Source organism: Nelumbo nucifera, chromosome 1, assembly GCF_055504915.1.
Source record: "Nelumbo nucifera cultivar China Antique chromosome 1, China Antique-T2T, whole genome shotgun sequence".
Lineage (NCBI taxonomy): Eukaryota > Viridiplantae > Streptophyta > Magnoliopsida > Proteales > Nelumbonaceae > Nelumbo > Nelumbo nucifera.
The window spans coordinates 40284774-40301295 of NC_142649.1; the positions used below are offsets into that span (position 1 = coordinate 40284774).

At 36.6% G+C, this 16522-nt stretch overlaps 1 protein-coding gene across 7 annotated transcripts; it reads right to left on the minus strand.

Annotated features, from left to right (window-relative positions):
* Window positions 1-878: 878 nt before the first annotated feature.
* On the minus strand, window positions 879-15891 carry LOC104588966 (uncharacterized). Of its 7 annotated transcripts, none has more exons than XM_088894301.1 (8): window positions 15724-15891; window positions 15435-15501; window positions 15335-15360; window positions 15050-15123; window positions 14385-14530; window positions 12852-13003; window positions 5038-5113; window positions 879-1217 (listed from the first exon to the last, which is right to left on the minus strand). In XM_088894301.1, the coding sequence occupies exons 4-8, from the start codon at window positions 15082-15084 to the stop codon at window positions 1021-1023; spliced, it is 606 nt and encodes a 201-aa protein (XP_088750427.1). In that variant the 5' UTR covers window positions 15085-15123; window positions 15335-15360; window positions 15435-15501; window positions 15724-15891; the 3' UTR covers window positions 879-1020. The 7 variants fall into 7 exon arrangements, with proteins under 7 accessions (XP_088750427.1, XP_088750429.1, XP_088750448.1 ...); XM_088894303.1 differs by having other exon boundaries at window positions 15435-15529; XM_088894322.1 differs by lacking the exon at window positions 15050-15123 and having other exon boundaries at window positions 15724-15889.
* Between the last annotated feature and the right edge of the window lie 631 nt (window positions 15892-16522).

Here is a 16522-nt window from a genome sequence, read left to right on the forward strand (position 1 = left end):
AGGACAGCCCATTCTAACAGAAAAATAGAAACTAACCAAACCATTGAACGGTTCGACCACATGGGTCAACGGTTTGCTAACTAAATCAACAGTTTTGGGGGAAATAATGGTTTTGGGGTAAAACAAAACCGATCACGTGACCGGTTCCCAATTTTTCCGATTTAACCATTCGGTCTGGTCAGGTTTTGAAAACCATGGATAAAAGCTCTTAACCCTCCCCAAGAAAGTCAAAAAACAGTTACAACACTTACCCAAAACAAATGTCCCCTTCCCACCCAGAGTATATGCAAAGGAATTTGATCTCTTCACCCAATGAAATTGAATATCTATTTCCCAAGTTACCCAATCAAACTCTTTTTTCATTGGCAAATTTCCATAGTTTACTATTCTCATTTTGCAGCCAATCTATCACCTGTTCAGAATCTCCTACAATTCTGTTGTTTTTGTATGTATTAGTCAAATACCAATGGTTGCCAACATTTTAGGAATAACATGCCATGCCTTCTGAAATATTTCAGTATACCTTGTAAAATGACATTTTAAGTTTTTAACCATTGAACTCGATGTAATATCTTTAGCAATATATGCATTTTTTTGTGAAGATTGGCAGAAAAATATTATAGATAAGCGTACAATGTTTGAACACTTAGAAAAGCAATGTGAGATATGCCACTTTAATAAAGGGAAAGCTACTGATTACCCCAAAAAAGGGAGTTACTAGACCTCTGGTTCTGTAAACCATTTCAATAAGCTTTTTGAAGAAAGAGTAGGTTCAAAATATCGGTATCTTTAGTATTTAATGACAATTTTAAAGATACATATCATGATATATATAATGCAAACCAATGGATATGGTGGAACGATTAGATTTACCATACTTGAGGGAATAGTAGGAAAATTTCATATCTTTACCCCTAAAAAAAAAAAGTGTAGGAAAATTCATATAGGTTCTTTGGGTCCAATAACACAATCTAATAGTTTATGTCGATACAACAGGGAAAGAAACATCAAATTATCCGCTCATTTTCTCCTATCGTCCCTGTAAGGCCCCTCGCTTTCTTGGTCCTTCAAAAACCCTAGAAATGCCAAAAAACCAAAAAAGAAGAATCCTCCCGACCAACCTCCTCCTCCACCGCCACCACCCCCACCACCATCTCCATCATCACGAGGTGGAAATCCAGTCCCACCATCATCAAGCTCAGGTGCCTTTTCCTTGCCTGAAATTCAGCAACAAATTAGACCATGAGGAGGATGGAAAGATTAACAAGTCATGGTAAAAATAGAATTATCAACTAATCACATTTAGTGGGTAAAACTTCAAGATTAAGGCCAAAGCCTTTATTGGGTACTTAAACATATATGAAGCCGCATGAATCCCTGCAAATCAAATTTTTACCCACCAATATTGATTTATCTGAAAATCAACTTCAAGAATCCCTAAATCATCTTTTTTTTTAATTGAGTTATAAAGTAGAATGCTGAAACAAAAATGTGTAACCAACCCATCAGAATGAAACTTTGTTAACGAGGAATATAGGAGTAAAAGGGAAATACACCAAAAAAAGAGAAGAATTTGGGATATTTGAAGAGAAAAAGGAGGAAACTGCTAAAAGGATAGAGGAAATAGACCAAAAAGAGGCCCAAAGAGAGTATGGTTTGGAAGACCAATCAGAAAGATGGAATTTGGAAGTCCAGCTAGAGGAAATTCTAAGGAAGAAATTTCTTGGGTGCAAAAATCAAGATGTAAGTAGTTACTGGATGGAGATGGAAACTCAAAATTCTTTCATTCTTTGGCAAATGGAAGAAGGAAGAATAAAAACTCTAGCGTTGTGAGTGAAGATCAGATAATAACTTCAAAGGAGGAAATTGAAAAGTGCTTTGTGGATTATTTTAAATCAATTTTTGCCACCCTAGAAGAAAGGACTGTGAATTTAGAGGACTTGAATTAGGACAAGGTGCTGGTTCATAGAGCTGCTTTCCTAGAGACTCCAGTGAGGATGAGGTCCATGAAGCAGTCTTCTATGGAAAGGTCAAAAGCCCTGGGACATGATGGTTTCTTGATGGCTTTCTATCAGGATTGCCGGGAAATCGTAAAGGATGACTTATGACTGTATTTGCAGAATTTTATCAAAAGGGAAAAACCTCACCGAGAGCAAATGCAACCTTCTTAGCCCAAATACCCAAGAAGAAAGATGCTAGAACCCCTAAAGATTACAGACCTATGACTTATTGGTAGCCTTTATAAAATCATTGCAAAAGTCCTGGCAGGAAGGCTAAAGACTGCTCTACCCTTGATAGTTTCCCAAAACCAAGGGGCCTTTGTTGCAGGAAGACAAATAGTAGACCAAATCCTAATTGCAAATGAGTGTGTGGCAACAAAGATGAAACGAGGGCAAAGCATAATCTGTAAACTGGACTTAGAGAAAACATATGATATGGTGGATTGTTCATTACTCTTATGCTTGTTGGAGAAAATTGGTCTAGGAGAAAGTGGATCAAAGGTTGTATTAGTTCGGTGAATTTCTCAATTATAATCAATGGAGTGGCTAAAGATTTCTTTCCAGCAAAGAGAGGAATAGGGCAAGGATATCCTCTCTCCTTGTTTACATTTGTGGTTGAGGTTCTAAGTAGACAAATCATGAAGGATGATCAAGAAGGTCTTACCAAAGGTTGGAAGATTGGAAGATCTGAGGTGGTGGTAACTCACTTGCAATTTGCAGATGATATTATCATTTTTTTGTGAGGTCGGAGATTAGAGTCTGAGGAATTTGCAAATTTTAGTGGAAGAGTTTCAAAGGACCTCTAAATTAAAGGTAAATTGGGGAAAGAGTTGTGTGGCAAGAGTTAATATGGAAAAGGCTGAAATCTAATCAATGGCACAATTACTTGGCTGTGAGGTAAAAAGTTGGCCACTAGAGTACCTCAGTCTGTCATTGGGTGGTAATCCAAAACATGAAGGCTTTTGGAAACCAGTCATAGAGAGATTGAATAAGAAGTTAGCCATGTGGAAGAGAAATTACATCTCGTTGGGGGGAAGGATTACGTTGATTAAGTCCACCTTAGCAATCTTGCCCACTTACTTACTTTCCACCTTTAGGATCCTGGCAAAATTAGCTAGACTAGAGAAGATAATGAGGGATTTTTTATGCGAGCCAAGAGAGGAGAAAAGGGACCATTTAATAAAATGGGAACAGGTTTGCAAACCCAAGGAGCAAGGAGGGCTAGGGGTTGGGAACTTGGTGAAGAGGAATACAGCTCTACTAGGAAAATGGTTGTGGAGGATTCATGGTGTAGCCAACAATGGCTGGGGTGCAAAAGTAGCAGCTAATGCAAGCTTCAAATTCCCCTTGGAAAGCGATCTTTGAAATGTTGCCTTTATTTACTAACCTCATTCGTCTTGACGTTGGATGTGGGAACAAGATCTTATTCTGGAAGACCTTTGGCTTGGAGACAAACCACTTAGCTTGCAATTCCCTAACCTTTATTCTTTATCAAACCTAAAGGTTAACTATAGCAAGGGTAGCTATACCCCTAGAAACTGGGTTAAATTGAGACTTGAGTTTAGAAGGGGTTTGAGAGACAATGAGTGTGATTCTCTCCTTGTCCTTTTGTCAAAGTTGGAAATAGTTTACCTGGACCAAAATGGCCTTGATAATAGAGTTTGGCATCCAGCTTCAAATGGCTTGTTTCCCTGATCTTCTTTCTTCAACATACTAGCCCGGTCAGATGGTGTGGGGGTAAACTTTCCTGTAAGAGAAATATGGTGCAAACCAATTCTCCTCAAGTACAAGCTCTTAGTTGGGAAATGTTCCTAGGGAAGGTAAACACCTGTGACATGCTACAAAAAGGCCAAACACGTGCATTTCTCCTCATGTGTGTGTTCTTTGCAAGGCTTGTAGTGAATCCCTTTCTCACTTCTCTCCTGCTCATTTATTTCTTGTATTTGGGACTATTTATGTTCTCTCTTTGGTTGCAAATGGGCTCCCCCACAAGACATGGTTAGCCTTTTCAACCCAACTTTCCTGAGGCGACAAAAGAAAGGGGAAGATGTATGTGGAAGGCAGTACGTGCAGCCGTGGTTTGTTCTATTGGGAAGAGAGAAATCAGAGGATCTTCAATGAAAAAAAAAAAGTAAATTCTTAGAGGAGGTGATTGAAGCCACTAAAATCATATCAGTACATTGGGTTAAGACCTTGGAACTGTTCAAGGGTATTCCCACAGATGACTTCTTAAGAAATTAGAGAGCAGTAGCACTCTCTCAAAACCACATAGAGAAATTATAATGGAGTGGAAACCACCAAGTTTAAATAAACTAAAGCTAACTTTGAAGGTAGTTCATTTGGCAACCTAGGAAGAGAAGGAATAGGGGGAGTTTTACGAAACCATCAAGTAGTAGTGATAACCTTGTTCTCAGGACCAATTGGTTTTGGTGACTCAATTCAGGCTGAATCAAAAGCACTGTTGGAAGGATTAAAACTTGTTGAACAATTAGGGGCAAGAGAGTTGGTGGATGTGTTAGCCAAGCAGGGAGCTGATAGACCATCCTTATTTTGGGCATTGCTGTAACCTAATGCTTATTTTGGGCATCGTTGTAACTTAATTTCAAATATTTAAATTAATAAATGAACTGCTGTGCTGATCAAAAAAAAAATATAGGATTAAAAGGGGAAAACCCCCAATAATAATGAAGGCATGCGGCATGAGAGGACAGACTGCCATTTTATGGATTCCATCTTTTTTTTAATTCAATACTACTATATTGGGGCTACACAATGGGGGTAGCCCATCCCTACCCCCATAACAGCCCAACCCGGGTGAAGATAGGAATTGATCCCAAGTCTCTGCTACAAGCAACCAAAGACCTTACCAACTGAGCTAGTTGGTAACTTGCCTTTGATAGATTCTGTCAAGGAGCTTAAAAGGCACAAGATATTTAGATTTTAATCACTTGGTTTAACTCATTGATCTTAATTAAATCAAATTAAGACATAGCTCAAAATGGGAATCATTGAACAAACTTCACGAATCCTGTATTACCTTGAATTGGTGTTATTGTACTTGTTGGTGATTGACGTGTAATGGTTTGAGTTTGCTCTGCACCACATCTTGCATTCTGCAAGGAAAACAACTCTAATAAGATTTAGGTTTACCTTGATAATTTGGAAGATTGTATCACTGTAAATCAATAAATAGTTACAACACAAACCTAGATGCTTCATGGCTATCACTTGCTAACTTACTGTACCTTTTTTTGATAAGCCAGTGTATCTAGGCAACATGGAATTGGCTTCCAGGTTCCAATTCATAACATTAGAATCAAAAAGCAAGAAGTTGGCACGCACAAGTTGCACAAAACATCATCATCATCATCATCTAAGCCTTGTCCCAACTATATGGGGCCAGTGTTTTAAAAGCGCAAGGCGCAAAAAAGGGGCAGGGGTCAATTTGCGCCCGAAGCACAAGGCAAGGCACGTGCCTTTTTGAAGCAAGACGCAAAAAATAAATAAAAAAGAAGTGCTAAAAATTTTTTTTAAATGTCAGAAATTCAAAAAAATGCCAAAAGTTCAAAAAAATGCCAAAAATAAAAAAAAAAAAAAACAAACAAATATTAAACATAATATTAATAAAAAATATAAACTTATTTTTAAAATAAACATTTTAAAAAATAAAAAACCTATTATCTAAAATTAAAATACATAAACATAACATGTAAAGCATATTCAAATGATAATTTTAAAATAAAATTAAACATATAAAACATTTTCAAGCATGTAAAACCCACAATCTCTTTTTTTCCTCAATTGTATTACTTCAAGTAGCTAATGTGATGTAAAACATATTACACCCCTAATTCTACGAGCCACCTTTGTGTCATGCCCCTCAAGGCAAGCCCAAACAAGTCCATGTTAGAGTCTTAAATTCTTAGTTCTCACACAAAAAATAATGATTTTATAATTTTAATTGATTTTTAAGAAGATATCTTATTAGGATGCATGAATGAACAACATTACCAACTTGAGGGTTTAAGCCATAAAAATTGTATATTGACCAACCTCAAACGTTGCAGGTAGAAGTAGCAATGGTACCAAACATAACCTTAAATTATATGGATTTGTAGAATGGTTTTTCATGGGTTGGGAGATGATGTAAATTTGCTTGATGAGGAATGCTAGAATTAGTTATGCTATGGAAGATGAGGGTTTCTGTTTTCCCGGTGTCACAATGAGGGATTAAAGTCCTTTGAGAGGATGATATTTTGATGTTGTGGATCAAAAGTGACCAATTGTTGTTCGCTGGTAGTTTACAAGTTTCAGGTAGTTAGATACTTCTAGGCTCCACAAAGTAGGTGAGTATCACTTTCTGCAAACTATGATTCAATTTAAATCGTGAAAACATGAGGATTAGACATAAAGTAATTGCAACTGAAATATTTCATTCCCTTAAGAAGAAAAAGCGCAGATATGGGGATTTTGTTTTAAAAGTGGATCTCTCCAAAGCTTATAATTGTATGGAATGGGCATTTGTCCTTGAAGTGTTGGAGCTTAGGAGCATCTCTCCCAACTTCTACAGTATTATCTCAAATTGTATGGAATGATTGAGGCACAAGATGACTGGATGTCGGACAAGACATAGCGGATAGAAGGTACATAGGTGTAGCGACGTGGAGAAGGGAACAACAGATCGAAACCAAGAGGTTCTTGTTCGAAGAGGCCAGGAGTCAAGGAAAGCAGTCTCTGAAGATCAGGGAGGAGAGGAAAGCTATTGTCTTTCTGGTTGGAAAGCAGTGTTGTGGATGAAAGGCTTCGTCAACGGCACCCTTCATTCTGTCAAAAAGCAAGGCTGGAAAAGCTCTATGAATGCTTCCAGAAAAAGATATGAGAGTACACTATGATGGAATAGGAAAGGATGGTTCACAATAGTTGCAGAAATGGAGGAATTGGATCAAAGTTTGCATGTCAACTCCCAAATTTTCTATTTTAATCAATTGCTCCAAAGAGGTAATTTCAAAAGCTCAAGAGGGTTAAGACAAGGGGTTCCTCTCTCTCCCCTCTTGTTCCTTTTAGTTCTGGAGGGTTTAAGCCAAATGGGTGAGAAAGATATTGAAGGAGGTCTATTAGAAGGGTTTGAAGTGAAAAGTAATGGTTCCAAGATTGCTTTGCTGCAGTTCGCAAACGACACTTTGTTCTTTTTGGATGCTAAGTTAGAACAAGCTTTCAATTTGAGATATCTCCTTAGATGGTTTGAGATTGTTTTGACAGAGGTCCTTGGGTGTCAAGTGGGAAAAGTCCCAACTAAGTATTTGGGTTTACCCCTAGGCACTAGATGCTTCTCCAAGAGCATTTGGGATCCAGTGGTGGAGAGGGTCAATAAAATGCTAGCAACCTGGAAGACTCACTACCTTTCAAAGGGGGGTAAATTAACTCTAATTCAGAGTGTCCTGCCTTCCAGCTTATTATCTATCTATCTTTCCAATTCCAAGGGTGGTAGCAGAAAAGTTAAAGAAAACTATGAGGTCCGGAGGAAGTGGCTGACAAATTAGAGAAGATCCAAAGGGATTTTCTGTGGCAAGGGGTGGGAAGGGCCAAGAAGTTCGATCTGGTAAGCTGGGATAAAGTGTGTAGGCATAAGGAAAGGAGAGGTTTGGGGATAAGAAGAATTAGAACTTTTAATAAAGCTTTATTAGGAAAATGGCTGTGGAGGTTTGGGCAGGAAAGAGATAAGGAAGCACTGTGGAGGAGGGTGGTGGTTGGGAAATATGGGGTGGCGAGGTTTGGGTGGGAGACGAGAGAAGTTTCAAGGACTTGTGGGGTTAGTGTATGGAAGGGTATTATGAGATTCAACCAGAATTTCAGGGATCTGACAAAGTTCAAAGTTGGAAAAGGTTCAAGGATAAGATTCTGGGAGGGCGAATGGACTGAAGTGGGGGAATTTTGTGAAATCTGTCCAAGATTATAGACTGACTGAACATCACGTCATTATTGATCAGTGCTATGAATTGAGGGGGGAGCAACTAGTATGGAGCCCAAGGTTCAGAAGACCCCTGCACGAACAAGAAGTGGAAGAGTGCATTCAACTGTTGAACAAACTAGAACAGTTCAATGTCTCTCCAACTTCAGAGGATGGTCTTTGGTGGAAAGACTGCAAGGATGGCAGGTTTTCTGTGAAATCCTTTTTACTCGGCTTTGGTAAGAGACAATCAGGTTTCTGCTAGCTTGAAATGAGTGTGGGGATCCCCAGTGCCGCCAAGAGTGGAGGCATTTGTTTGGTTGGTTTCCCTCGACAGCATTCTAACCACAGATCACTTGAAGAAAAGAGGCTTTTTCCTTCCAAATTTCTGCTATTTGTGCAAAATGGATGAAGAGACAGTGTTCCATCTGTTCTATTCTTGCAAGTGGAAAATTTCATCTGGAATTTCTACTCCTTCCATTTTGGAAAGTCTGTCTTCCAGCCATCATCTCCTGCTGAGATTTTCTCTAGATGGCCAAAAATTAGTGGTAGCAAGAAAACCAGAATTATGTGGAGCTGTATTCCTTTTGCAGTTTGCTGGTCACTGTGAGCTGAAAGGGATAGAAGAGCATTCGAAAACAAAGCAAAAAGTTTGGAACTAATAGTTTCTGCTGTGGGTTCATTGGTTTGAGACTGGGTGCTGGTTCTGCTGGAGTTTGATCAAGTTAGAAGGGAGGGTTTGATAGAGATTTTTTTTGGGGTATATTACAACCATGTAATGAAGAAAATTTTCAGATTGTCTAGCTGTAACTCAATCTGGGATGTCTCCTTGACATCCAATGCCTTGTAATTTTTTTTCTTTTTAATAAATTTTTTCTTCTATCCTTCAAAAAAATAAAGACAGAGAAATATCATTTGTTGAGATGGGATCACATTTGCAGGCCAATCACTAGTGGTGGGCTTGGAATAAGAAAAGTCAAGAGTTTCAACCATGCTCTTTTGGCAGATGGTTTTGGAGATTTCGCTCAAATCCCAATGAGTTGTGGAGGGAGCTAATAGTGGAGAAATATGGCTCAAGTGATAATGGATGGGAACAAGGGATTCCAATATGTCTTATGGTTGTGAAGTGTGGAGGGGAATCTGTAAAGCTTTCATAGCTGTCAAGGCGACGACTAGGCAGCAAGGCGCCCTTTGAGGCTCGCCTCGCCTAATCACCAAGCAGTTTTGTACTTTCTATTAAAAATTACTTTTTTAAACCTTGATTTTTTGAGATTATAATTATAAAATAAACATTACTAAACTAAAATGTTCATTTTGTGTGTTTATATACTAATTTCTTTTTATTATTTTCTTATTTGTTAGGGTTTAATCAACACAAACATTGCTAAATGCTGTATTGAACCCTCAAAGACTTCAAAACCTGAACCAGTAAGTAAAGAACTTAAAATTTTGTCTAATCAACACATTTTCTTCTTCCATATATTCTTCTTCTTCTGCTACTACTACTTTTTCTTTTCTTTGTTTCCTATAACAAAAATAGGGCTCAGCCCCTATATTTTTTTGAATTTTCTTTTCCTTCTTTTTCTTCTCATGAATATGTTGATTTCCTATACTTTAACATGAACTTTAACTCTTCTTATGAAAATCATGCATAATTATTAAGGAAATATGGGTATGGTACCCAGAGAACTACCCTAGGATCCATGTTTTTTACATAAAAAAATCCATTGCCTAGGCAGGTGCATAAGCGACTAGGCGACAAGGCACCCCCCTGTCGCCTAGCCTCATCTTGGCACCTTGAAAACTACGGCTTTATCTGCCTTCTCAAGAGGAATAAAGTTCATTTTGGGCAATGGGTCTAGAATACAATTCTGGTCGAACTCTGACCCTTGGTGTGATGATCTGACTTTGAAGGAAAAGTTCATTTATCTGTTTATTTTTGGCTGGCAACAAATAAGCTACTGTGACAGAATGCTTTCAAGATAATGGAACTTAGGGTATTTGGAATCTTACTCTTAGAAGAAACTTTTTTGACTGAGAAGTGCAAACAGAAGTTGATTTCATGTCACTATTGTGAAACCAGCAAGTCAATGTGAATAGCCAAGATTTAAGGCAGTGGAGATTGTCCAAGTCAGGGGTTTTCTCAGTCAGATCCTTTTATTCTGGTTTGTTGGGTGAGCAAAATAGTTCATTTCCTTATAAAGCAATTTGGGCAAATGCAGCTCCCTCAAAAAAGGATTTGCTGGTCACAAAAGGAGCCAATCTAGCAAACGTGGATAGCTCCTTCTGCAATGCACACAGGGAATCTGTGAAGCACCTTTTCCTATTCTGTAGTTCTTCTAAAATCTGGAATCATTTCAGCAGTTCTGTTCCATCTGTTGGGTGCTTTCCGGACTCTCTGAAGGCCCTATTAACCGGGTGGAGGGTGCAAGGAATGTCCAGGAAAGGGAGAGCTTGCTGCGATGTGGTTCCCCTAGCAGTGTTGTGGGCAATCTGGTCTGAAAGGAATATGAGAATATTTTAGCAAAAATCAAATCCGGAGGAGGTGGTTATCAATTCTGCAGTTGACATGTTGAGAGCATTGCTTTCTACTCTCACATGTTTCAGTCCTGGATGACTTCTCATAATGTTTTTGAATGTAAATTTTTTTGGGGGGTCCTTAAATGTGATATCTTACATTACCTTGATTTGAAAATTCATAACAAGGGAGAGATTTAGGCAGATATCACCTATAGAATTACAGCAGCATGGGAAAAATGAATGGTGCATCTGGAGTCCTATGAGGTAGGCAACTACCACTTAGACTAAAAGGAAAATTTTATAAAACAGTTGTAATGGCAGTAATATCATTTGGAGTATAGTTTTCAAGGCGCCAAGGCGAGGCCTAGTCGCCTAGGCACCCTTATTCATAATTTTCATAAGAGAAGTATAAATTTCATGTTTAAGTCTAGAAAATCAACATTTTATGAGAAGAAAAAGAATAAAGGAAAGAAAATTCAAAAAAAATATAGGGGCTGAACCCCTACTTTTCTTATAGGAAAGAAGAAAAGAAAAGGTGGAAGAAGAAGAAAATGTGTTGATTAGACAAAATTTTAAGTTCCTCCCTTGCTTATTGGTTCAGGTTTTGAAATTTTTGAGGGTTCAATCAAGGATCAAAATTTCGATATAATACGCCCATATCGGGTGTATTGTATTGTATCTTTGGGGTCCCGATACCTGTTTACAGGTGTTTTCGGGGACCAATTTTTTTAAATAATATATATGCATATATATTTAAAAATGAAATTGAAAACCAAAGAAACAAAAAAGAAAAATAGGGGGAGTATCATTATAAGTACCCATACACCTCTGCCAATACACGGAGGCGTATCGATACTTTGAACCATGGGTTCAATACAGCAGTTAACAATGTTTGTGTTGATTAAACCCTAACAAAATAAGAAAATAGTAAAAAGAAATTAGTATATAAACGCATAAAATGAATATTTTAGTTTAATAATGTCTATTTTATAATTATAATGTCAAAAATTTTAAAATATAAAAGTATTTTATAACCCAGTGCACAGAACTGCTTGGCGATTGGGCAAGGCGAGCCTCCAAGGGCGCCTTGTCACCTAAGCGTCGCCCATAGTGTCAAGGCGACGCCTAGGCGACAAGGCGCCCTTGGAGGCTCGCCTCGCCTATTGCCAAGCAGTTTTGTACTATGTATTGTAAAATACTTTTTTACTCTTTATTTTTTGACATTATAATTATAAAATAGGCACTATTAAACTAAAATATTCATTTTATGTGTTTATATAGTAACTTGTTTTTATTATTTTCTTATTTGTTAGGATTTAATCAATACAAACATTGCTAAATGCTGTATTAAACCCTCAAAGACTTTAAAACCTGAACCAATAAGTAAGGAAGAACTTAAAATTTTGTCTAATCAACACATTTTCTATACTTTAACATGAACTCTATACTTTTCTTATGAAAATTATGAATAATTATTAAGGAAATATGGCTATGGTACCTAGGGAACTACCCTAGGATCTATGTTTTCTATATAAAAAAATCCATCGCCTAGGCGACTAGGCGACAAGGCGCCCCTAACGCCCAGCCTTGCCTTGGCGCCTTGAAAACTATGGCATCGCCTTGACAACTATGGTTTGGAGTAGAGTGTTGGGCAGTTAGGAAACAACATATCCAAAAATATGAGTGATAGAAATGTAAATGTTGAGATGGATGAGTGGGAAAACCAGAAAAGACAAGGTTAGAAATGAGCTCATTTGTATCCCTAATTGGTAATAAGTAATAAAATGAGGGAAAGTAGACTATAATGGTTTTGTCATATGCACAGAATACAGAACTTGTAAAAAGAAGTAATCTGTGACAAGTTTAAGGGGTTAGAAGAGTTAAGGGCAGACCAAAACGGACATGAGTTGAAGTAGTAAGAAATGAGATGGGCCTCATAATTTACAATTAAATATGGCATAGAACAGAATGGAATGCAAAACATGAATGATGTGGCCAATCCCATATAGTTGAAACAAAGCCTAGATGATGATGATGATATACATGATGTTGTTTTCTGATGAAACATCACCTTCACAGCACTTGCTAGAACAAAGATTGGTGAAGAAGCTGCTAGAGAAGTTATTTCTTTTGAGAAAGAACCCCAAAAGAAATAGTTCCAAGATAGCTATTTTGAAGAGGGTCTAAAGCCTTGGCAGAAGACCATAGGTCTATTACATTACAATACTCGTTTAGAAATCAAAAGAAAGCTTGGGAAAAAAGGTGCAGGAAAGTCAAAAGTCAACAAAAGCAGACTTCAAAATCTTGCATTGATCAAAACTGGAAATCTAGCATGCAGAAATGCATGAAGCAGATGAGTCAAAATTAATGAACAAACAACTTACCAAAGCAGCAGAACAAACTACTGCAGCACTTTGCTTCTGACTAGTATGTGTGATGGGAGTTCTAATTTGAAATGGTCTTGAACATACCCTCGGCATTATTTGATCAGATCCAATAAGTTGAATCCTCCCATTGCACTTATTTCTTATTTTGCCTGCATTCAGAAACCATCACAATATAGAAGAGAACTCAGATTATTTAGGACCAAATTCGATAAACATAAGAGTATGACATAACAGTTAAGTACTGCAGAAAACAATATGCATTTAAAATCAGGTTAAATTAAATATGTTAATAATATTGCTAACCATAAACACAGACCTATTTATTTCAAAGGCTGCATTTGGAACAATGCAAATGGTGTATAAATCCCGGTTCAGGGTAATTTGCACTCTGGTTCACTTTTGCCTGTATTTGGCAACATTACATTTATGCATTGACAAATGACAGAAAACACATTTTCCAATGCATATTTACATTGATAATAAGATGTAAAAGTACATTAATAAAAAAGAAGTAAATTTGCATTCAAGTGGGCTTTGACAAAAAAAATGCATATGCTTTATTGGAATTCGTGTTTGCATCCATTACAGCTAAAAGTCTGTTTGGTAAGAAGGTAAATTTGTCAGTACAAAACTAACCCAACTTTGCAATTTATATGAACCGTTTTACACTCTACATATTTGCATTCACACTTATTTGCATCGTTTCCAAACGCAGCCAAAGGGAACATTCATTTAACCTTATCTCGCATACTTAAAAAAGGTCTTTGTTTTTGTTTCCTTTAAAAGTTGATAGACCATTACTAGTGCACAAGAACCAATAAAAGGAAATTTAAAAGGTAATAGACCATTACAAATTTGTTTCCTTTGAAACACATTGAAACTTCCCTTCTCTTCAAAACTAGGCATAAACATCCCCTATCATGTATGTTTGTTTAGCATTAACCTCCTTCTGTTAGCCATCCATCACATGGGCTAAAAGAATCCCATCATGTTAGTTTTAGAAATTTTGATAAATAAAAAAGTACTTTGTATTTGCAAGCTTAGGTTTTAAGAGACAAAATGTCCTTATCTTGCCTATGTGTAAAAAGCATTAATTATTGGAGCCTTTGTTACTGAAAATATAGAAAATCCATACAAACTATAAAAGGAGTATCGATTTCAACAAAAAAAATCAGTGTAGAGAAAGGGTCAGAGATCAGTTTTAACAAGGAAAGGACAATTTCCTATGAAGAAAAATTGATCCTCGGAGGTTTGACCTTGTTTCTGTTTGAAGATAGGCAGCAATCGGATACTTGGATCCTAGATGTGACGATAGATACTTTCAGAACCTATAAGAAAAAGGTGTTTTTCTAGTCATCACATACTTTCACATGTAATTTAGTAGAAATTCTATGATAGGGAGTGTATAACCCTGTTTTTGAAAAACAAGGAAGTTTCATTTTCTTTCAAACAGTATAGGGGACATTTGAGTAATTTTCCCTTTTTGAAAACTAACACATTTCCAAACAAGTATTACCAATATATCCTTACATGAATAGTAAAGGGAAACAGAAATCCATGTGCTTAGGGGTCTATTATCTGAAGCAGAAAGATTCTTCTGGACTGGTATAGCCAAGGCAGTAATTATTGTTGTTGATGAAGTCAATGAAGACATCGCTGGGAATAGCAAAGTTAACCTGAAAAATATCAAGTTCTCTACATTAAAATTGTAATCACATTAAATAATAATTTCTCTAGATAAGCAAACCAGATAAACAATGAAATAATAATTGTTCAGAAGATTAGTTATTTTACTGCAACATCAACAAGCTTTCCTCACGCCATTCTTGTTGAGCAAGGATACGAAACAAATGCAGTATATACTCTTAACATAATGAGAATAGAAATCACACTCCTTTTAGAATTCCAATAACCCTAGGAATCTTTGGAATCAACCAAAGGACTGATAGTGAAAAAAATTCAAATGATCAACCGTTTTTATCTATTTTTGGCCCTGTAGCCAAATATTGCGAGAGAAAATCGAGTGGAAGATAATAACAACGTTACAAAAGAATTGCTATGTACGGTGAAATATTAAAATCCTTCACCACCTTTCAGCCTATTGTTCATTAAAATTAAAATAATAAGATTCCAAAAACAAACATCAACAAAACCCAAGAAGAGGAAATGATGTGATTAAGATTAAGAATTCTCACATATATTGGCAGAACAGATATAAAGAAACTCCCATTCCATCCTTTTAAGAGCCACACCCTTTTAAGTTTTCACGCTACAAATTGCACAAAAAAAAAAGACTATAAACTAATATGAAATCAGAATATCCATGAGCCCAGAATAAATTTCCCAGAAAAAACCCAATTTGTCTTTAGAATAACAATTGGTTGCAGGTGAAAGACAGAAATACAGCATCTAAGTTTTCTTCGATCGCATTAATTCCATCATGAAAGAAACAAATTGCAATGAAAGGCACAAGACTTAACTATAAACGCATCCATCTGGAAGGTTCCTAAAAGAAGAAGAATCAAATATTAAAATCCATGAAGTGTAGAGGCAATCAAAGCTTTTGCAAGATTTACAAGCCTTCTTATGGACTTCTATGAAGGAAATTATGGGAGTGGACAAGGGCCGATTCTTCGCTCTGCTTCACCTTATCGACGAGGGAAAGAGAAAGAAACCTAAGAGTTAATTACTTCAGGATATATGTCTCTTCGAACATATCCGATAAAATTACTTAGACATATTGAAAAAGTCGCTGCTACTTTTTTCGCATCTCTTAAATTCATGTCAGCTGTTGTTTTCAATTTCAAGGGAGTAAAATAATTAAGAAAAAGAGAACAATAAAGAGAGAGAAAGTGATAGGATGACATACATTCGCCGGAAACGACGACGGAGACGATGGCGTTGTGACCGTTTGAAGGCTGCAGCTCGGTTGAGACGATAAGAACTGCCTCATTTTGTGATATGTTACAGAACCTCAAAGTCGGTTTCAGGGTTGATTTTGGCCGTGTCGGCTTCGGTGCAAGCTTCAGGATATCGATGCGATGCGAGCTCACATTGCGCCCCAAAGAGCGCGCCCAAAAACACCCTACATGCGCATCTCAGCGTCCAAGATATTCCCAATACACGGTTAGGATGTGATATAGGTCGTTTTCAGGCACGTGTCGGAACGCGGGCAGAGCCAAACCGTACTGTGAGACTAGGTCATACCGGACTGGGTTTGGGCCAAATCGGCCAAACTGTTTTTTTTTTTTTTTCACTGTGAAATTAAAATATTTAATTCTCCTTCGAGAATAAATTGAAAAATAAAAACTTTATTAAAGAAATGAAAAAAATATTTAACAAAATACAAAATGAAAAATGAATTGAAAAATATATAAATTTTATTTTATTTAAATTTGAAATTTGAACAATACAATGGTCAAAAAATACTTAACAAAATATAAAAAATATAATATAATTACAAATTGAAAATAAAAAATTACATTGTTAAAAAAAATAACAAATAATTTTAATAAAATTGAATAACAAAATTTACAATAATTTAAAAAAATGCTAGAAAATTATTGAGTATACAAAAAAATATATTGTCTATATCTTTTTTTCAAGTTCCACCTCCACCTTCATCTTGATTTTGATCATTTGCGTTAGGTGAATTATCAAGTGTACTG